Source organism: Raphanus sativus, chromosome 2, assembly GCF_000801105.2.
Source record: "Raphanus sativus cultivar WK10039 chromosome 2, ASM80110v3, whole genome shotgun sequence".
Taxonomy (NCBI): domain Eukaryota; kingdom Viridiplantae; phylum Streptophyta; class Magnoliopsida; order Brassicales; family Brassicaceae; genus Raphanus; species Raphanus sativus.
Genome location: NC_079512.1, coordinates 17144356 through 17167951, shown reverse-complemented (window position 1 = coordinate 17167951; position 23596 = coordinate 17144356). Strand labels below are relative to the sequence as shown.

Genomic DNA, 23596 nt, shown 5'->3' with positions numbered 1-23596 from the left:
TTGTTTTAATAATACATTAAACATTTGATTAGATATTAATAATATTTATACATAAAACATATGAAGTGTATAAATGCCCACACATGCGTGTGGGTATTAATAAGATTAATATGTTTAAAATAAAAATATGTTAAAATCTTAATCATAATTTTAAACACTCATCAATACTGACAAAATCTGAGAGAGAAAAAGAGAGAGACATAGAAAGATAGACAAAATGAGTTCGAAAGTAAGATGCAAAGAAAAAGATATAGAGCAAGTGTGATTACACAAATCTTTACGCACATAATAATTTGATTAGATATTAATAATATTTATACATAAAACATATGAATTGTATTAATGCCGGCACGCATACGATTGTATGTTTAAAATAAGAATATGTTAAAATCTTAATTTTTATTTTTTAAATACTCATCAGCACTGATAAAATCTGAGACAGAGAGTGAGACATAGAGAGATAGAAAAAATGAATTCGAGAATAAAAAAAAAATATAGAACAAATGTGACTACACAAATCTTTACGTACACAATAATTTGATTAGATATTAATTTATTTATACATAAAACCTATGAATAGTTAATACCAACGGTCCACCTAGTATGATATATAACCAGAGTCGGTTATTATAAATATGATCTTTAATTTGTTTACAAAAAAAGAAAAGAAAAAGAGAGTCGTTTATTCACAAGTATTAAGAAAAATCGAAGTCAGTACAATATAGGATAAGATAAAAGTTAAGAAGGATCAGGAATAAGATTTCGAGAATCTGTCTCGCTATATATACTCTTCCCTCTCGAACCAAATCATAAAACAAAACACAAAAGAAAAAATAAACTCAGAGAAATAACTTTAGAAAACCTACGCTTGTTTTCCAAGAGAGTCATCGATCACACGATGCCTAAGAGAAACAGAGACGTTTACGAGACTATTAGTACTAGTCCGCATATGCTAGTAAATATACCTCACGATTTGGTGGTAGAAGAGATTCTTGAGAAACTTCCGGTGAAATCACTATTGAGATTTAGAACTGTGTCGAAACTATGGAGAACTGAAATAGAGTCCCGTCGCTTCCAGGAGAGACATCTGATGTATCAGCAGAAATCTCGAGACGTGAGCATTCTGATATGTTATCCTACGCTTGACGACTGTGGAAAAGCTTCTCTTAGGTCATTGAGTTTGGGAGCAACGTTAGTTTCGGAAGAGAACCATATTCGTTACGATGTCTCTTCCAAAAAGGAAATTGGTGTGAGAATTACACGTAGTTGTGATGGTCTTGCTTGCCTATATTCAAAAACCTTCATGTATGTGATCAATCCCGCAACTAGATGGCACCGTAAACTCCCTCAGGCCAGATTTCAAACACTTGCTGAGGTAACAAATAACTACTCTCCACGTCCTTGCCTGGGATTTGGTAAAGACAACATCACAGGGATGTACAAGATTGTTTGGTTGTACAACTCTCATTGGTTAAACCTAGACGGGCAAACTAATACATGCGAGGTTTTCTCTTTCGACAACAATAACAACACTTGGAGGCACGATGTGATTGTTTCTTGTCCTTATCCTATAATACATGATAAAGTTCCAGCGAATGCACATGGATTTCTCTATTAGTTCATTGACGCCGTCACAGAAACACAAGTCTTATCGTTCCATCTTCACACTGAAACTTTTGCGGTAATGACAAAAATACCCGTTGCCTATGCACCTCATCACCGAATCACTATGTGCACTTTGATTGACCGCCTATGCTTATCGGAGGATAAGGGAGACACACAAACTATATGGTCGTTAAATCAAGACAATGTGACTTGGTACAAAACGTATTCTATAAATCTCCGGTCAACTCTCAATTGTATCGAAGAGAAATATCTTTACTCAAAGCCACCGGTAGCATCACTTTTTGACAACAGGCTTTTGCTTTATGATTGCAGCGATGACGATGAAAAGCTCGTGCTTTACAATTCTAGATTAAATTCATATGGTAAATTTTTTATGGAGCCTCGTTATTATCTGGGAAGTGCAGTCCCTTATTTCCAAAGCTTGTTCACTCTTCACTAAACTATTTAGGGAAATTATGAGCCATACCAACCGTAATTGGTAATATACCAAATGTCCAAAATTTGCAACTGTTCATTAGTGTAGTTTTACTCTGCTATCCCTAAGTCTACACAGATGCACCAAATCCTAAATGTAGACAAAATCTTCTGTAAAATCTGAAATAATATTTTTTTTTTCAAATCTTTGCTTGTCAGATAGAAGATATTAATATCACATTTTTTATTAACTATTTCAAGTTTAAGACTCTTTGTCTTTTTTTCTCTTTCATCTCTTACATTTTTAATCTCTTTCTTCTTCTAATTTTTCAAGAAAAATTCTAGGAATTACTCTAGGGAAAATCTTAGAAATGGAGCTAAGAACATCGCTCAACTACTTGTGAGAGCTAATAATTTTTCCAGATCAACTACAACATTGCCTAAATGTTACTCGTTCATTTCACATGTCATAGTTAAGATCTTCATTCCTATAAAGTTACACATTAGTAATATGGAGTTAAACTATTTAACTGGTCAATATTTACAACTGACGGCTAATTCCAATATCTGGTTAAGATGAACTTTAATACATTATCGTGTAGGATGAAATGACAAGTTATCCGGTTACAAAATACATAATTGTATAAGAAATCAGTTTTCTATATAATTTGTTTACACGTACGTGGAGGTTTGGGTTTAGGGATTCATATTGGCTTTAGGGTTTAGTATTGGGTTTATAGTTTAATGACTAGGGTTTGGGTTTCAGAGATACTATTGGTTTAGGGTTTAGTGACTAGAGTTTGGATTTAGGCTTTAGTGATTAGAGTTTAGGTTTAGGGTTTAGAATTTAATGACTAAGTTTAGGATTTCGGGTTTAATCTCAAGTAACACATTGTTTAAAGGTGTATATATAATATTAGCTGTCTAATAATTTGTCATGATCAACTAAAATATTTCCTAAATGTTACTCGTTCATTTTCATATGTCATAACTAAGATCTTCATTCCTATAAAGTTATGCACTTGTAATATGGAGTCAATCTATTTAACCATTCAATATTTACAATCGATGGGTAATTCTAACAATATCCGGCTAAGATGAACTTTAATACATTATCGTTTAGGGTGAAAGAACAAGTTAGCCGGTTAACAAGATACATAATTGTATAAGAAATCAGTTTTCTAGATAATTTGTTTATACTTATGTGGAGATTTAGGTTCACTTCCAGCTGTGGACTTTCTACTGCAGCACTAAATCTAAAACAAATCTTTATACTGTAACACCAAATCTCTATAAATCTTTCTTGTCAGACACCGATCCTATATCTCTATTATCCAGTTGTGGACTTGTCAAACCCGAAGGGTATTTTCATCATATCACCTTCCTTTGCCATAATAACTTTTTCTCTTTCCTAGTTAGCTAATTTCCTAAGAGTTCTATGGTTTTAACCTAATTTGCCCTAAATACTTTTATCCACGCCAGCAGTTGAATCAATGTTTTGAAGGATCAAGAACTTGACCCATGAACAAAATCACTCCACTTTTGTCTTCTCTCACCGTGAATAGAAATGGATGGTCAGCTACAAAGTCTGGATTTTCCCTCAAACACTGGGCACTCATAATACATACAGAAACAGCTGCAGCTTCAGTTCCCTCTTCATCCACCTCAATGCAAGCTTTATGAATAATATCTGAGACGTATAGCTTCTCACCGATGGTAGGCGAATCAACCATCTCAGTTAGACCACCACCAATAGGACTAAATGGTGAAGTTAACCCCATTTCCTTCAAAACTTCTGAAGCTGTAAACACGAAATAGAACTTAAACTTTGAAACTCTGAAAGCACCCAATTCTGTTTGGTACTCTGGAATATGGTTATCAAGAAATCCTGGTTCGGAGCCTATTTTCTCAAGCAGAATAGGTAATCTGTCTTTAACATTAGGGAGATAAATGTACATGGAGAATTGACGTTGATCCTCTACATAAGGAAGGCGCAAAACTTGGAAACCATCATAGCATCTTAAGTATTGGTCCTTGTTACTGGTCATGAAAGGGACTCTCACTGAAGTGCCATCAAGAAAATTAAAATCATTATCTTTTGTGAACCTTGCATTGAATTTTTCGCTCCAAGCTCCTTTGAAATACACTGCATTTGCAAGTATGAGTGTGCTTTGACGGATATCCTCAATAGAATCGCGTGACAAAATATTTTTTTATGACTCCATTGGTGTGGACTTTAGCCCATATATTCACTTCATCAATCACTTCAACAGTCTTCAAAATAAGCGATCATCAAGTTAACCAATAATTCCACAAATTCAACGTTTAGATACAACCCACACAATGCAGCGTCACTATTAGGTATCTGACATCTAAAATAAAATAAGATGGGACCTATTATATTAATTGCAAATCTGATTTTAAAAATTAATGAAACCTCGACAATATGTTACACACGCAATGGAATCAACATAGAAAAGTTGCCTTGTTAAAGAAGTCAACCTCACTACAAGTAGCCTTGTAGGAGTTCTCTAAAAGCGCCTTAAAGGAAGGCTTCAAGGAGACAGACTTGTCGATCCATACACCATTGGCTGCAGATAAGCGCAACTCAGAGCTTTTGCTATCATCACTATTCTGACACCTTATCAGAATCCCTGAGGGCAACAGATACGATCTCGGAGAAGATTGCGTTGAGGTGATCCGTTAACGGTGAGTTGAGGAATGAGAGGATATGTTCTTTGGTGACAGAACTAGAACCAGCGGCAATGATGCTGAGCAAAACGTTGATTGAGGTTGGTGAGAAGACAAGGTTGCAGCCGTCGGCGATGGTAGCAATGACATGCTTAGCTAGTCTTACACCACGTCGTTGTGCTCCTCCATTGATTTTCTGAAGTCCATATTTTCTGTTTTTACTTCTTTTTTTTCGACGAAAAAGTGAGGTGGTGGACGAATGGTCTTAAAATCATGTTTCAAAGTAAAGTACCAACCCAATTGAACCAGTCATCGATTCATCACCCAGCACGATTGGATCTTGTTAAAATAATATTGTGGAAATGCAGTTCAGACAGTGATCTATCATCTTCTAAGGAAGCTAGCAGTTCAGACAGTGATCTATCATCTTTGGAAGTAGAGAAACAACATGGTTCACAACCAAATTTCGGTCCCACCAACTACGGTGTTCCAAGGCATCGATAAGGAGCTTCGGAATATCATCTCTGCAAGGAGGCGAAGGAAATATTTCGACTCTATCATGGCCCTGTGGCTGAGATAATCAGTGTTTTCTAAATTATTTCATGCTCATTTTGTTTTTTATTTCTTTTTTGCCAAGAATCTTATTGTAAAATCTTTTTTTCATATATGATATTTACAGTTTAGCAAAAAAAGAAATGCAGTACTATTTCAAGTAGTACATTAGAAGGAGAGGTGGAATAAGATAAAGTCACCAATATGGCAAATTAAAACCTATTTTAAAATGTGTTTCTTTATAGTTTAAGTAACAAGAAAGAGGTTACATGATAGTATTCAAAGGTCTATGATAACGCTATATCATATATATTTTCTTAACAAAAAAAGACAGAGAAAAGTGAAAACATGGTAAACTATCTTTTTGGGATCTCATAATAGGTTTAAAACAAGATCTACCTATACTCTTACTTACAAGAATTATTGACAAATCTCATATTCTGACACGAATTAGGTCTAAAACGGTTCGTGTCAACCATCTCAGCTCATCAACCATCTCAGCTCATCAACCATCTCAGTTAGGTCTAAAACGGTTCGTGTCAATAATTCTTGCAAGTAAGAGATTTCTCTTTGACGTCATTGACAAATCTCTTACTTACAAGAATTATTGACAAATCTCTTATTTACTAGATTATAAAAATAGTTATTGATTTATAAAAGACGTCACAACAATTAAATCCATACGAAATTTGAAAAAGTTTTCACGAAATGGTATAAAATGATCACTGATCAAAAAAAATTGTACTATTATTAAAATTGTACTATTATTAATTTGAATACTTTCAATAAATCAAGCAAGTAATAAAGAACCATAGCGATTAGCGATCATTTCAAAGAAACATAGAAGAAACCAAGAGCTTTATTAGTGACCAAAACGTTCACAAAATATTGCTTGATTTGAAAATTTTAATCAACTAGTGGTTAATGGATGATGGGGGGGGGGGGGGGGGGGGATTTCAAGAAATAGTTTGTGAAAATGATCGAACCAATATGGAAGAACTCGTTTATAAATGAGAAACACTGACACCAGTGACGAGATCAAAGAGAAAATGAGTAACTACAGCTGCATCTCCATTACCAAAGGACCTTAAGCGTTTGGGATTTGCTTTAGAAGATCAAATACCTAAAACTACAAGAAAAGAAAATATATAGGAATTAAATTTACAAGTTCATGAAAATTGGCTACATTGAATACGGTTTGGTATCCCACCCAGTACATATTAATAGATGGCTCCAAATAGTTTATCTTTTGTTTGTTTTTTTCCTACTTTCAGTTTTTTTATTATATACGGTAAAAACTATCTAATATCTAATATCTAATATATTAAAACTGAAGTACAAATAGTACTTAACCCTTAGAGTTGCACAAAATTTACAATGGCATGCCACTCTTTTTAATTAAAAATTATCCAATTAAATATAACACATACCCAAATAATATTTATTATCTTGCCATACAAATCCAAAACGTGATTCTCTAACATATATTTCGCTTTAATTAACCACATTGCCATATAAATCAAAAACGTATTTATTAACTTGCCATATATTTCACTATTATTAAAACTATATTGCCATGTTAATCTAAAACATGATTAATAATTTATTCTCATCAAAATAAACTACTTTGCCATTATTATTATCCAAATATATTGATCACGTAGATCCTATGTGTGATTACTCACAATAATTAAATTGAAAAAATATTATAATTTTGTATATGAGTAACATAAATTTGACATAAACGAAAAGTTTCGAATAAAATTTTGTACTACTAGCTGTTTTATACGAAATAATAAACATTTCATACACATATTAATATATAAAATCAATATGACTCCTTTTAATATTTAATAAATATTGAACATATACTTTTGTCAAAAAATAAGTTGTCCCTTTATAGTATAGATATAATTACTAATTTTAACATTTAAAATAGAGGAATTTTCTATATTAATTTAGATTTATATATTAAAAACCACTGGATAGAAGAGTTTTTTTACCTCTTTTAAACAATATTCTCTAAAACGTTTTTTAATAAAAAAAATTTTGAAGACATTTTGGTGATAAAAACTTAAGAAATGATATTGAGAGAATTACCATTTTAAATATTAGGGTTTGAAAATAATATAAATTAGTAGAAACAAAAACAATAATAAATATTTGAATGTATTAGTAATCATTTGTTTGTGATATAAATACATTCAATATGATAATAATCAAACAATAATCTAATTTCGTTTGATCACAGTTAATAAAATCCAGTAATTACCAATGGTTTATAAGATAACAATAATTTTTATAAATTAAAATAAATAGTCCTGTCGGCGTGTATGTCAAACTTTAGACATGTATTTATTAAAAAATCAAAAAAATCAGATATGATTTATATATATTTAAATCAAAATATTTGGAATGTAATTTAATAAAACTTAAAAGTATATCTAAATCTCTAATATTTACATTTTTGCTGTTTAATATATCAAAATAATTGAATTAAAGTCTGCAGAACGTGAAAACAAAATTTCTAATAATTTGGAAGTTAAGCGCAACAAAATTATCAAAAGAAAATAACATATTAATCTACAACATGAACACAAAAATCAAGTCGACAACATTATCAAAAATTAGAATATATAAGAACCAAGAATAAATACCCGTGCGGGCGCACGGGTCAAGCTCTAATATATATTATAATATCAGAATGATAGTATTTTACCAATTTATAGAATTATGGTTTTAAAAAAAACTTTTTAAATAAATACATTTTTAGATTCCACAACATTATACATTGAGAAGTCTTATAATTTTAATTTTTATCTAATTTTATTAGATTATTTGATATATTAAATATGCATCATATAATAAAATGTGTTTTAGATGTAAATCAAATACCAAATTATTGAAATGAAAATAATATTAAAAGACGAAATTCATTCAAAGAAAACAAACAGTACAATTTCTGTTTATGTTTATAAAAATTTATATAATTTATGTACTATATTTATTAATTTCTGGATCATATAAATATCTAGTTAGCTTTGTTTCGTTCGGTTTATGAATGTCGTTTCTCCAATGTCTTCCCTTCTCTTTATACTACGCTTCTTTTGCCCCTAATTTGGTTTGACCTTATCGCTTGGCCGAGCTGGCCCCAACTCACCTTATTGTAAACGACGGGTCGGTATTCGATGAGCTTTAAAAGGCTGCAATCCCTCTCCGTCCAGAACATCATGGCCCAATGGTAAAGACGGGCTCCTTCCTGCACCCAGGTTGTGAGTTCGAACCTTGCTGGAGGGAACTAAGTCATGATTTCTGGACACCAACACGGATATGGGCCTATGCTTTAGGGCCCATTTGCATACCCGGAGAGAGGGTCTATCCGTGGGCTGCACCTCCCCTTGGGGATTAGTCTGGGCCCTTCCATAGGCCCGGGATATCCCCAGGTTAATCAAAAAAAAAAAAAAAAAAAAAAAAAATCCCTCTCCGAGAATATAGTGTAGGCTTTCTTAAACATTCTTCACCACACTTATAGCACATGCTTAGTTTTTCACTTGTCGTTGAATTCTCAACTTTTCTCAATTGAGATGATAGAATGAATTGATGGATCACACTTGAATCATGGAATCAATCAATTTAATGAAGCCAGAATTCTTTGTAGCTTTGCAAGTTTTCCATAAAGTATTGGTAGAAAGCAACAAAGCCTTTGTGCTGTAAGAAGAAATGAGTTCTGGGAAAACTGTTGAGATTGAACCTTGATTAAATCCTCCAAGATAAAAAGAAGTGGAAGCAAGGAAGCTTGCCACACAAGAAGAAGAAGTGACCAAGGAGTCCCGTAAAAAAAGAATGAAGAAGAAGAAGTTTGGAGTACAAGAAACGAAAGAAGAAGAGGAAGAAGCGTGAAGAGCAAGAAAGGAAGAAGAACAAGAAGTCAAAGAAGACTTGGTTGTGTAAAGTTACACAACAAGAAGAATAAAAGTCTTGTTATTTAGTTAAGCCAACAAAGAAGAGTGAAGTGTTGGTTTAAGTCGCTAGATAGGAGTTGTTAGTAGAGGTAAGGTGTGTGTAGTAGTTGTTAGTGAGAAAACTACTACAAGTATGTGTTTGTGTTGATGTAAGAAAATATACCCAATTCTAATAAGAAAAATAGTTGGAGAAAAAACAATGTAGACATACAAAGATAAACTCTCTTCTCTCTCTACAAGAACAAAGACAAACGTGAGAAAGTAAAGAGAGAGAGAGAGAGAGTGTGTGTGTGTACGCGCGCTTGTGTTGATGAAACACATGTAAAGAAACAAGAGCGAGAATGTCAACAAAAACAACTACAATAAGACGTTTACAAATCATGAGTCAAGATCAACATTATTATTAGACACAAAGCAGTAAAAAATGAACCAACATGATAATAAGTGGCTAGCTTTACAAAGCCAATTCCATCAAACCAACAGGAAAGAAACATAACAAACGTACAAATTGCTAAATGATGTATCCGATCAGCACCAGCAAGTTCAATCAATGTTTTGAAGGATCAATAACTTGACCCATGAACAAAATCACTCCACTCTTGTCTTCTCTCACCGTGGATAGAAATGGATGGTCAGCAACGAAATCTGAATCTACGCAACACATATGTACCTTGAGACTACAGCAACAGATACGGCTACAGCTTCAGTTCCCTCTTCATCCACCTCAATGCAAGCTTTATGAAGTACGTTTGAGACGTATAGCTTCTCACCAACGGTAGGCGAATCAACCATCTCGGTTAGGCCACCTCCACGAGTACAAAAGGGTGAAGTCAATCCCATATCCTTCAAAACATCTGAAGCTTCAAACTCGAAAGAGAACTTAAACTTTGGAATGCTACAAACACCCACTTCTGTTTGGTAGTTTGGTATATGTTTATCAATAAATCCTGGCTCGGAGCCTAATTTCTCAACGAGAGCAGGTAAACCGTCTTTGTTATCAGGGAGATACATGTACATGGAGAATTGACGTTGATCCTCTACATAAGGAAGGCGTAGAACTTGGAAATCATCATATTCTATTAGGTATTGGTACTTGTAACTGGTCATGAAGGGGACCTTCACAGAAGTACCATCAAGAAGATGAAAATCTTTATCTTTTGTCAACTTTGTATCAAATTTTTCGTTCCAAGCTCCTTTGAAGTACACTGCATTTGCAAATATGAGAGTGCTTTCTAGGATAGTCTCGATAAAATCGTGAGAAAGAATCTGCTCTATGAGTCCATTGGTGTGGACTCCCGCCCATGTATTCACTTCATCAATCACTTCAGCAGGCTTCAAAACAAGCATAATTTTTTTGATTATTCCTATATATATCATTCAGTAAATTCAATATATATAATAAACACATGGAGGAAATTGAAGTGGTACTCCTACAAATCTTACCAAATAAGACATCTTTTAAGACAAAGTCTGTACCCAGCTACATGCACTAAATGAGGGACAGTTGTCCACCATGATTTTCTTAATTTCAGTGCAATAATTTTAGGTATTATCGGAAACCTTGTTTATATGTCATTATTTCGTTAATTGTTTTTTTTTTCTTTTTTGGATCCGCCGCTGTACTCGTACATCTTTTGGTTTGTGTAACAAATGCAAAAGCTTGGCAATTACAGAGTAATATAGGATCTCTAATCCAAAAGGACCAAAACGTTAAGAAAATATGCAAAACGCTGCAACCTAGCTCATGACATTACATATAAAGATAAACAAACTCGAATCAACCTATATACTTTTTGGCCGGCTCGTTCGGAAGTCAGTTTGTCTGATTAGTTTTTGAGGAAATTTAACTTGGTTAGTCGGTTCGGTTTGAAAAATAATAAGATATCCACTAATACACTAATTGAGTTGCCAAGAATAAACCTTGGATGCAAAGTCAACCTCACTACACGTAGCCTTGTAAGAATTCTCCAAAATCTCTTTAAAGGACGGCTTGAAGGAGATGGACTTGTCGATCCATACACCATCAGCGTAAATCACTTCTCTGGCCACCATCAGCGAGGGCATATAGGATCTCTGACAATACTGCGTTGAGGTGATCTGTTGACGGTGAGTTCAGGAATGAGAGAATATGTTCTTTTGAGACGGAACTAGAACCGGCTGCAATGATGCTGAGCAAAACATTGATCGACGTTGGTGAGAAGACAAGGTTGGATCCGGCAGCGACGGTAGATATGACATGCGTTGCTAGTCTTGCCACCGCGTCGTTTTGCTTCTCCATTGACTTTCTCAAATCCATGTGTTTCTCTTTTTAGATACTTCTCATTTTTCAGACAAGAGAGCCTGGTGGGGAGGTGACTTATGAATCACAAATTATCAACACTCACGATATAATTTTTTAATAAATAATCTGAGTCGGCTGATATTAAAATGATATCATGTTTAAAGTTTGGTATTGGAATATTTTAAAAGTTTGGTATTGGAATATTTTGAACAATCATTGATTTCCTTGACAAGATTACATGACATAATCTTTTTTTTGTAACTTAAAATATTTTATTTTATTGGTACATCAAGATTTAAATCATTACTAGACGATAATTAGCGTTCTGCGCGGAGTGAATTTGCTTTTTAAATTATGTTATATTTAGATATTATAAAAATACATATTTTGTTATCAATAATTATTTTTACATTTGATTAGAGATATGCATTTGAATACCATTTAGTTCTGTTTGATTATGTTCGGTTTGGATCTTTGCGGATTCGGGAACATATTTGAATTTTTTTAAGTTAAAGTTCATATACACTCTAAATTTTTCAGAATCTAAAAACTAAAATAATATATAACATATAAATTTAAGTAATGTATTTCAAAATACTCAAATTGATATAAAATTGGTATCTACTGATAGGAAATCAATAGATATTTTTAGTATTTTTGGTATTTTTATATTATATTTAAACTTAAAATAAAAATTGATTTAGTATTATATTTACAACATATAATACTTTCTTATAATTTTACCATATTTTAGAATATAGCAATTTTTATGTGTACATTTTACATAATTATAAACCAAACATCTTTTCTAATAAAAGGACTAAATTAGCCGACCAAATCTTTCATCACAATACCATGGATCGTGTCTCCCTATAACATAACGTGAAAAAAACATATGAGAATTGTTTTGAGTCATCATATTAATAGAACTTGTAATCGCTTTCGTTACAATCTTTTATTTTGCTTAGGTTTCTTAAAGGGTCTAGTTATTAAAGTAATATTCTAATCACTTTTGCTACAATCTTTTATTTTGATGCACAAAAATTAGTCAAAAAAATTTACTATCAAGAACAGAGTATTATATGCTTACTCTTGAATCCACCAGAACCATCTCAATTGTCTCTTTTACCGCACAAAAGTATTGCTTCCGTAAACAGATCACCTTTACCCTAACCTTTTACATTGATTTGAAAGACTTTAAATCAGATACAAAATCCAAACCAGTCATTTTTTTTTACTCTAAATTTCCATTTATTAATAGACAAAAGAAAAAATACAACTAAAAAAAACGAAAGATCACAAACGATCTTAAACGGGAACTCGAAAAAACACAACTAATGGCTATCAAACAAACGACGCCATGAAGAAAGAAAAGTTAACCGTGGAGGGCAGGTTCCTCTACTCTCGCGAAAGGATGTCCATTTTTATCCTGAGCAATTGCTTGATTTCCAATACCAGAAACGCCGGTGGACGGGAGACCTGTGTGTGGATTCTGGAGTTTCTTTCTCTCCAAATAAAATAAGCAGAAGCTTGGAAAGCAAGCCTTAGGATGGTATTGACGTTGCTATCCCGAGTCGAATTTCTCAACCAGCTAAGCAAGTCCATGATCAATGGAGGAGGAGATAACTGAAGGGCAGAAGAGAAGGTATGCCAAACCTCCCTACTATAACCGCAGTCGAAGAAGATATGTTGCTGATGCTCGTCATCGACTCCACACAAAGGGCAAACAGGTGAGACTAGAACGCCCCATTGCCTCATCCTGTCCCTTGTGGTAAGTCTGTTCAGAGCAATCAACCAAGAGATGAAAGCATGCTTCGGAATCCTTCCCTTAAACCAGATAGATTTATGCCAGTTCACTTCAGGTTCCTGATCATATAAATGTTGCCACATAAGAGAAGAAGAGAAACCAGCAACCGGGGGTCTGTCGCCTACTTTCCAGAGAAAGCAGTCATCAGCTTCTGAAGACACAATGTCATGATGATCAGACAGACAGTTCTTAAGAAGACAGATTGTAGGGTTTCTAGACCTAGAAGAGCTTATCCACCACCGATTTCCAACCAGAGCATCACGGACCACTGCTGTTTCGGGAAGACCTGTGAGTCTTGGCCCTGTCTCTCCTGTGAGATGAATTAGAGGACCCAATGATGTCCAGTTTTCGTACCAGAAGTTTGCTGTGATACCGGAGCCAATCTCGCAGACTACAAAAGGCCGAGCCAAAGATCGAAGCTTGCATATGGACTTCCATATCCAGCTTCCCGAATGAGAAGCATTAATATTCCAGAAGTTCTCAGTGCCAATAAGGTTACGACGAGTCCAGGAGACCCACAACGAGCCCGAGGAGGTAATCAGGAGCCAAATCAGTTTGAGACCCATAATCTTATTCCAATTTCCCAGGCGTCTACGTCCAAGACCTCCAGCTCTAGTTGAGGAACAGACAATATCCCAAGCAACTTTGGCACCTCTAGCTCCCGAAGGAACTCCTTTCCATAGGAATGCATTACACATTTGCTCCAAAGCCTTGAGGCATCTGTTGGGGAGGAGGAAAATAGAGGCCCAGAAGGATATAGTAGAGTATATCACTGACTTTAGGAGTTGCAATCGACCGGCAAAGGATAGGTGCTTAACAGTCCATGAAGAGAACCTGGCGTGGATTTTATCCAAAAGAGGTTGATAGTCCTGTTTTCGCAGCTTCTTCGTTGTCAAGGGCACTCCTAAGTAGCGAATAGGAAAGGAACCTTGCGAGATACCATGAAATACCGCAGAAGCTCTGTTCCTTGAGAGGTCGCCACCGTCAAAGAAAACCGCAGTCTTAGCTTTGTTAATCCCTAACCCTGATCCTTTATTGAACACCTCCAGAATGGAGAGAATCCCTTGAAGAGAACGATCTGTACCATCAAAGAAGATGAGCACATCATCTGCAAAGCTGATGTGGGTGATGAGAGGAGCGTCTCCAAGCGGGTGAACACCAAAAGCGTCGTCTATGGCGCCTTTATCCAACAGCTTCGAGAAAATATCCATCGCTATGACACATAAGAGTGAAGAAATAGGATCCCCCTGCCTCAAACCCTTTTTTCCCGGAAAACAATCAAGGAGCTCTCCGTTGAAGGCGTTGAAGGCAATACTGAATGAAGGTGTAGTGATGCATTCTTTAATCCAGTTAACAAATGCCTCTGGTAGACCAAAAGCGATCAGAACGTTGAGCATAAATTCCCAGTTGATGTTGTCGTAAGCTTTGACCAAGTCGATTTGGAGACAACCTCTAGTAGTAGGACCTCGTTTATGAAAACCGGTAACTAGTTCAGACGCCAGCAGAACGTTCTCACAAAGAAGCCGGCCTTTTATAAAGCCCACCTGATTCAACTGGACTGCCTCAGAAACAAACAACTGCAGCCGCTGCTTCAAAAGCCTCGCTATCACCTTGTAAACCGTAGAGCAACAAGATACCGGCCTGAACTTAGACAACTCGTCAGCACCTGTGATCTTGGGTAAAAGGGCCACGGTAGTAGCATTGAACTTACGAAGCATTCTCCCAGCTGTAAAGAATTCTTTGATAGCCTGAATAGAATCCTCCCCCACCACTTCCCAAGCATCCAAGAAAAATTCAGCAGGAAAACCATCGGGGCCAGGCGCCTTGCATTTGGGCATTGAGAAGAAAGCTGCTTTTATTTCCTCATCAGTTGGGATACAAATGAGATCAGAGGCCAATAGCGTAGAGCATCTGAAGGGATGAATCTCCTTGATCCGATCGACAGAAAATGGCACAATACCCCTACATTCCGAACCAAGCAATTGCTTAAAATATGCCACTGTCATGCCCTTAATCTGCTGCTGATCGTAGATTCTCAAGCCAGAAGAGTCCCTGAGATAACGAATAGCATTCCAGGACTGGTTTGCAAGGACTACGCGATGAAAGAACCTGGTATTAGAGTCACCCTCCCTCAACCAACGGATTCTAGACTTGAGTTTAAAGAAACTCTCTTGAGCAGAAGCAAAGAAAGACCAGATGTCCCTCGCTGCTGATTCTTCAACCGCTAAGGCTTCAGAAGGAGCAGAGAGTAGCGCAGCTTGAATCCTCTCCAAGTCCTCCAAGGCAGTTTTAGTTCTCTGTTGGATGTTCCCAAACCCTTCCCTATTAATCTTTTTACAGCATTCTTTTGCTTTCTTGAGTCTCTGGCCAAGAGTGAAAAGGATGGAACCTGTCCCCACTGATTCCCCCCACGCTGACCGAAGGCTAGGCTAGAGTACATAAATAATGGGATCCTTGTGCATCAAATGGAATATAAAGAAAAAGTACTCAAGAGATTTAATATGGCCGACTCACACCCACATTCTAGCCCTATGGTCGTGAGGTCCCTTAGCCTAGATACGGATCCATTTCGTCTTAAAGAGGACGGTGAGGATATCCTTGGTCCCCAAGTGCCATATCTCAGTGCCATAGGAGCATTGATGTATTTAGCAACTCACACACGGCCTGATATTGCTTTTGCCGAGAACCTATTGTCTAGGTTTAGCTCCTGTCCGACCCTAAGGCACTGGAACAGGATAAAACATGTTCTTCGTTACCTACAAGGAACGAAAGATTTGGTTCTATTTTATACCAACGAAAACAAAGATGGTTTGGATTTGCTGATGCTGGATACCTTTCGGATCCACACAATTCTAGATCTCAGATAGGTCTATGTGTTTACACATGGTGGAACACCCATATCCTGGCGTTCAATGAAACAGACACTCATAGCCACATATTCTAATCACTCGGAAATATTGGCTATACATGAGGCCAGCCGAGAGTGTGTCTGGTTAAGGTCGATGACTCAACATATAAGATCATATTGTGGGATGACAGATGATAAGGATCCAACCGTGATTTATGAGGACAATGCAGCCTGCAATACTCAGCTCAAGGATGGCTACATCAAAGGGGACATGACGAAACATATCCTGCCCAAATTCTTTTCAACCCACGAGTTGCAAAAGGATGGTGTCTTCCAAGTGGTTCAGGTCCGATCCAGTGACAATTCAGCCGACCTGTTCACTAAGTCTTTACCTACTGCGACGTGGAAGAAGCTTATACATCAGCTTGGAATACGTAGACTGAAAGATCTTTAGAGATGCATTCATCAGGGGGAGTAATGTGTGTTGCACTCTTTTTCCAATCTTTGGTTTCCCTTTTTACCACATTGTGTTTTGGATTTTCCATTGGTAGGTTTTAATTAGGCAACATTAAGCATATTACAAACCATGAACGGTTATGGCGTCCAAAGGGGAGTGTTATAAATCATATGGTGGACGATCAATAACCCGACCCATGAAGATTGATAGAAGTAGGCGCCCTAGAAAGAGGAGAGAGAGTCGGCAACTTCATGTTTCCATATTACTATTGTATTTACATTTTCCTAGTTAGATTAGGAATTGTTAGTTTTCTATTATTCTTATGACGGTTTATTTATTAGGTCTAAACTTTGTAAATATATGGAACTATTGGCTATGGAATATGATAAGCTTTCTCATTATTCTACTACACAAACAAAGTACTACTAACCCAAAAAAACTCACCACCATTATAGGGCTAGAAAATCAAAGTTAGTATTACAACAGTTTTTATAATAACATAGTCGTTAATGTTTAAATAAAATTAGATACATTTATTTAAAAAGAACAATAAGTGATTATTAAATAAAGGGAACAAATATTTTTGGACATAACGTTTATTAATAGATCATGATTATATTTTAATAAAATATATTAAATATTAAATAAATTGTTTGACATAATGTATATCAACAGATCATAATTATATTTTAACAAAATAAATTAAATAGTAATTTCAAATTTATTGTATATTTTTAATAAAATATTGGTATTAACTATAAATAATTTTATACATTTAGAGTATTTCCACCCTAATAATTTCTTATTATAAATTAGAAAAAGGTTAAAAATTAAAAATTAAAATTAGATAAAATACATAATAAAGGCCAATACCATAATACAACCTAAAATGTATAAATTTTAATCACAAAATTCTGTTAGTCAATTTAATTAATATAACAAGATAGAAAATTTTTAGTAAAAAAACATATCGTATGGATTTTTTCTTTTTTATTTTTTGTCACAAAAGAAAATTATATAAGAAATTAGTAAAATATTTATGGAAAATCACAAAAACATATAAATATAACTAAATCTGATTATTTTTAGAAAATATGTAAGAAAAAAAATTCTCAAAATGCGGAGAACCTTAGAAAGATTGTAAAACAGAGAATGAAAAAAAAAAAATCTAAGATTATTTTTTTCAATCAAATATTTAAAAGGGATAATTTGTTGAAAAACAATGGAAGATAGGGAAATTAGGTGAATGCCAAATACAGTGAAACATAAGATTATGTGGATTTGGTTGGCAAAATTAAAAGACGTTAATGACCTTTTACATTGTCTGACTCAGCTTTATGAGAGTAAAGATGTAGGTTTACTAGCTGGCAACATGAATTTATTTCGATATGCTAAGATTGCCAAAGATATGGTGAAGATATGGTTAATTTGTCTCGTTTAACGAAAAAGGCACAGTGCTATTTTCAAGAGGTTTTTCATCCACATAATTCTGAAATTAACAATGTTTTTTGGATACAAAAACCAGGGAAATATTTGGTTTGTTAACATGAAAATTGTAAGGTTAAATTTTTAAAACGGTTACTAACTTAACGTCAAATAAAATTGTTAGTTAGCTATTTAAAATAACTTATGCTTCAAAGTTATAAAACTAAACCCTAAATCCAAAATCTTCAAACTCTATATACTTACCAGATCATCTATTCTAAACCCTAAATCTTAAACTCTAAATCCAAAATCTCAAACCCTAAACCCTAGCAAATCATAAACCTTAACCAAATAATAAACCCTAAACTCTAAACTTGAACTTTAAACGTTAAACCCAAAATCATAAACCATAAACCCTAACCAAATCATAAATCTTAACCAAATATATAACCTAGATCCTAAGCTCTAAACATAAATCCTAAACCAATATACTAAACATAGTAATAACATCCCAAACCTTAAATCATTGATCATAGTTGATACTAGAATATGATACACAATTAGATCATAAACCGTGTAGACAATTTTATTAAATGTAAGATTTGATAGATAGAGAAGAAATATAAGTTAATTATTAAATGTCCAATTTTATTTGTGCATAGTTACCATATTTTTTGGATGGCTAACATAATTAATGGATAGGTCAATAAAAAAATTAGCTATAAATTATTATACCGTTATAGTCCATGATGTAAGATTGCTTGTTAATTTTATAGTTGGATGTGTAACTTGTTTGATAGTTTATTAATGGTAATGAGAAACCGAACTTTCAATTGTCTATAATTCATTGTTATGGTACAATAATTTTTCTAACTATCCATTGAATAGAGTTTACGGTTAACAATTTTACGAACTGGTACTAAACTTAGTCATCCAAAAATTTTCTATTTCCTAACTGTACACAATCGTAAACCCTAAACCCTAACCAAATCATAAACCCTAACCAAATAATAAACCCTAAATCCTAAACTCTAAACCTTAAACGCTAAATCTTAAACGTTAAACCCAAAATCGTAAACCCTAAACCCTAACCAAGTCATAAACCATAACTAAATAATAAACCCTAGAGCCTAAGCTCTAAACTCTAAGCTCTAAACCAATACACTAAACACAGTAATAACAGCTTAGACCTTAAACCATTGATCATAATTGATACTAGAATACGATACACAATTAGACCCTCAACCAAATAGACAATTTCATTAAATCCAAGATTTGATAGATGGAGAAGAAATATATATATATCAATTATTAAATGTCCAATTTTCTTTGTGAATAGTTACCATATGTTTTGGATGGCTAACATAATTAATGGATATGCCTATAAAAATATTAGCTCTAAATTATTATACCTTTACAGTCCATGATGTAAGAGTGCTTGTTAAATTTGTGGTTGGATATGTAACTTATTTGATAGCTTGTTAACGGTAATGAAAAACCAGATTTTCAGTTATCCAGAATTCATTGTTATGGTACAATAATTTTTGTGACTATCCATTGAATAGAGTTTACGGTTAACAATTTTCCGAACTGGTAATAAATTTAGTTATCTAAACATTACACAGAAAATAATTATTGCATTTTATTACAACTAGAGAATCACTCCATGTTGTTAACAAGTGTTTAATTGCAACTGTAATTTCGCCGTCGTTTGAGGGCATTAAGAATTTATGGTTATCACCCACAGCCAGGAGACTACCAAATGTGTCGTTCGCTGCCGCATCATCAGTTGAAGACACATGAAGAACTGAACACATGAAGAAAAACTACACTCCCAATCAACTCAAAGATAGAGATTTGGTGGGAGTACCTCAAAGGTCAATCCAATTAAAAGACAAATTTTGTAGATTGATAAAACTCATCTCTCCTAGAAAAATTTACCTAAACAAATCAACTAATATAGAAAGTTTCAATTCTACTTTTATGTAAATTTGAAGACAACAATAAAGAAACTTATTCCAATTTAATTTCTGAGTTACTTAGGAAAAGAAAGATCTTGCAAAATATCGCAATAAAAAAAAATTCTTGGGATAAGGCAGGTTGGAGAATTGACAAGGAAAGAAAATAAAGAGAATAGTAGAGATGAGATAAATATAAGTGCTACTTCTCGTATTGGAGAATTCTCTTCTTCTTCTTCTCCTTCATCGTTGCTGGAGATTTGTACACAGAGATCATTTACTTCCTCTCTGGTTTCCCATGATGAAGATGATGAGGCTGATGATGGGTTTGTCAGATCTTTGACTTTTGTTACTGTAATGATATATTTGTTAGTTAGCAATTGAAATTATATGATTAAATATAAGAAATGAGAATTATAATTACGTAGAAGAAAAACTTTTTCTGATTCTTCCATGGCTGTCTGTTCTTCTCTTTCTTCGTGCTCTGTTTCTTCTTCTTCTTCTTGTTTTTGTTTTTATTTTTCCATTGGGATTTTAATTTGACAGGCAGTCTATGTTCTAGTTTTCTTCACGTCTTGTGAAAGAGAGATGAAAGTTTAAAATATTAGGGGGATATATTCAATTTAGCATTTGATGTGATTTGGTTTTTAATGGAGTTTTAGATGATTTTAATAAGTTGCAGAGATTTAAGTGATTTTTGTTAAACTACTCTAGAATATCACCTAAAACAATGAGATTTGAATTTTATTTTTTTTTAACTAAGAAACTCCACCCAAACACCCTAAAATCACCTCAAAACTTTAAAATCCCACAACTTAAAATATTTTCAATAACAGTGGATTTCAGAGTACTTTACGAAATGTCAAGTTCAATACAAGTGGATTTTAAATGAGTTTTTAAAATTCATGTTTGAATAACAGTGGATTTGTCATTTTAATACAAATCACGTGAAACTCTCAGTTGAATACACCCCCCTTATAACAGAAAATAAAATCTTCACGTATCCAGTTTCAAGATTTTGTGTATATTTTCGAGCAAAATGGGTTGTTGTATTATAGGGGTAGCAGAGTCATATATGATTGTGTACAGTTACGAAATAGTGAATTTTGTTAGATTGCTAAATACGCTAAAGTTCTTTGGTATGAGTCCTAATTTCTCAAACCAATAATATGTTTTATTTTATATATTTTGTTGACTATATTATTTCTATGATGGAATTTGGTTTGTGAAGCTAGCAACTGACTTTGCTAGTTCATTTTTTACTTGGGTGTCCAATAATAAAGTGATTTGGCTAAAAAAGAAATAACTTCATCCAGATTATCAACTCTGAGACATGTTTAAGTAATAAGAATTTAGAATGGTGTATTCAATATGCAATTTGAAGTGACTTAGAGCAATTTGATTTTTAATGTGTGTTTTAGATGCTTTTAGATGAATTTGTATGATTTTTGTTAAACCATTTTAGAATCTTATCTAAAACTCCGAGTTTTGTATTTTTATTTTTATAACTAAATTTTTTTTGTTCAAACACTGTATATATTTGAAGAACTCTAAAATCTACGACTTAAAGTACGTTTTTCAAATGATAAGTTCAATAACAATGGCTTTTAAAAATACACGTTTAAATAAAAGTAATCTGAGACAACTAATCTGAGACAAGTTTTGATGTATTGTTGCAGCTGCAAAGAGACAGTATGTTTGAAGAAATTGACATGAATTTGAAGGTATCTTATCATCAAATGCAATAGAACCCAACTAATCTAACTGTTTTGTATTAAAATAGAGTTGCCCAAGTAATTCACAAGAAGTGGAGGAGGAGAAGAAGAAGAACGCTCGGTGTTGCGTAAGAATGACAGCTGAGCTTTAGCTTTAGATTTAGTTTAGGTTTAGTTTTGGTTTATGTTTAGGTTTTGGTTATTTTGTAAAAAGGAGTTGATATATAAAAGCTTTAAAATATTTTTATATATTTTTTTTAATTTTTAATAATGCTAACAATAATTATTGTATGTTATCATAAGTTATACGCACAACTAATAAATCGTTATCGAAAGAACTAATTAACAGATCACATATAAAACACTATGTAAAGTGCAAAAAAAGATTTGACAGACACAACGTTCGTCATAACGTTATGCTATCCTGTAACAGTGTTTTACGTATGATATATATGTAACATTTTCTTTTAATGTCAGCCTCACAATCGTCGGTGAATAACATTGCTAAACCTTCGAAAGCAAAAATGGTGTTGCAGTTTGTTGGGTAGACTTATATTGCTAGTTGGTAGTGTATCGTAATTAGAAAAACGCATGGCATTTTGGATAATGTTACACATCAACAGGAGGACTACCGCTCATTGGGTTGCTCCTGCTGACAGGAGTAGTGGGTTGAGGAGAATTAGGTGGGGGAACATGTTAACATGACCCAATGATACGCCAAGGAAATCATCTATATATTTAATCTTCTCAGCATAGTCTAGGGAAATGCAGGGATTGTGAGGCGTTTCACTGCCGCTGGGATCCGTTTGGAAACTAAACGCGACCGAATGGATTTGGAGGAAAGGAGTCGTGAAATTAGTGAAGTATTTAGGATATAAATGGATGAAGAGACATACAGTGGAATATAAAAGAGGAACTGGAAAAACCTTTCAAAATTCGAGAAATTTAATATTAAGGGAAACATTTTTAAAATAATAGAATAATTCAACTTGTCTAACATAGAAGCTTTCGTGTGAATTTGGTTTATCAGAAATAGAATCTAAAAAATATTTGGGCTACATGCAAACATTAGGTTATGATCAGATAAGAAATAAGAGTATATTGGTCATAGAAATGTCGACAAAACCTAAGCAAACCTGAAATGTGTATCTACCTAATTATGAGATTTTGTTTGTGTCTAGTAGAGTGCAAATATTCATAATATTTTTTGCTTCATTTGTTCCATAATATATCTCACGCTAAGTTTCTGATTTGAAATTAATACTATTTGGCTAATTTTTCTCAGTAAGTATGATCAGATAAGAAATAAGGGTATATTGATCATAGAAATGTTGACAAAACCTAAGCAAACCTGAAATGTGTATCCACCTAATTATGAGATTTTGTTTGTGTCTAGTAGAGTGCAAATACTCATAATCTTTTTTGCTTCCTTTGTTCCATAATATATTTTACGCTAAGTTTCTGATTTGAAACTAACACTATTGGGCTAACTTTTCTCAGCTATTAGATAGGACAACTATAGGCTCTATTACAGATTTCGTATGGTCCTAACAATGAGCCTTTCGTGGTGCATCACTGCAAAACTAATTGGGATCATACGACTGCTTTAGGACTTTAACACATTTGTAAGACCTTTCTATTAACACACTTGTACAAGTTGTAAGGCCTCATTATTATTACGAATTATACAATCTACCCACGGAGTTTCAAAAAAAAAAAAAAAAAATACAATCTACCCACGAAAACAGGTGAAATTCTTTCTTTCTTTATTGGCAAAGGTGCTGATAAAATTGCTGATATGACAATGTTTTCATGATTAATAATGTTTTCCATGACAACCCCCGATTATAACTAAAATGG

The 23596-nt window shown here is 33.8% G+C and overlaps 1 protein-coding gene and 2 pseudogenes across 1 annotated transcript; 1 reads left to right on the top strand and 2 right to left on the bottom strand.

Annotated features, from left to right (window-relative positions):
• The first annotated feature begins 898 nt into the window (after nt 1–898).
• On the top strand, nt 899–1618 carry LOC108836011 (probable F-box protein At3g25550). The gene has a single exon (XM_018609229.2). It carries the CDS (start codon nt 899–901, stop codon nt 1616–1618), a length of 720 nt encoding a protein of 239 aa, XP_018464731.2.
• A 1912-nt stretch (nt 1619–3530) lies between these two features.
• On the bottom strand, nt 3531–4938 carry LOC108841388 (serpin-Z10-like; annotated as a pseudogene).
• Nucleotides 4939–9593: 4655 nt separating this feature from the next.
• On the bottom strand, nt 9594–11633 carry LOC108840691 (serpin-Z10-like; annotated as a pseudogene).
• Nucleotides 11634–23596: the final 11963 nt, after the last annotated feature.

Excerpts from the sequence above, each read along its gene's own strand:
- LOC108836011 (XM_018609229.2), top strand. The coding sequence starts at position 899 with ATGCCTAAGAGAAACAGAGACGTTTACGAGACTATTAGTACTAGTCCG.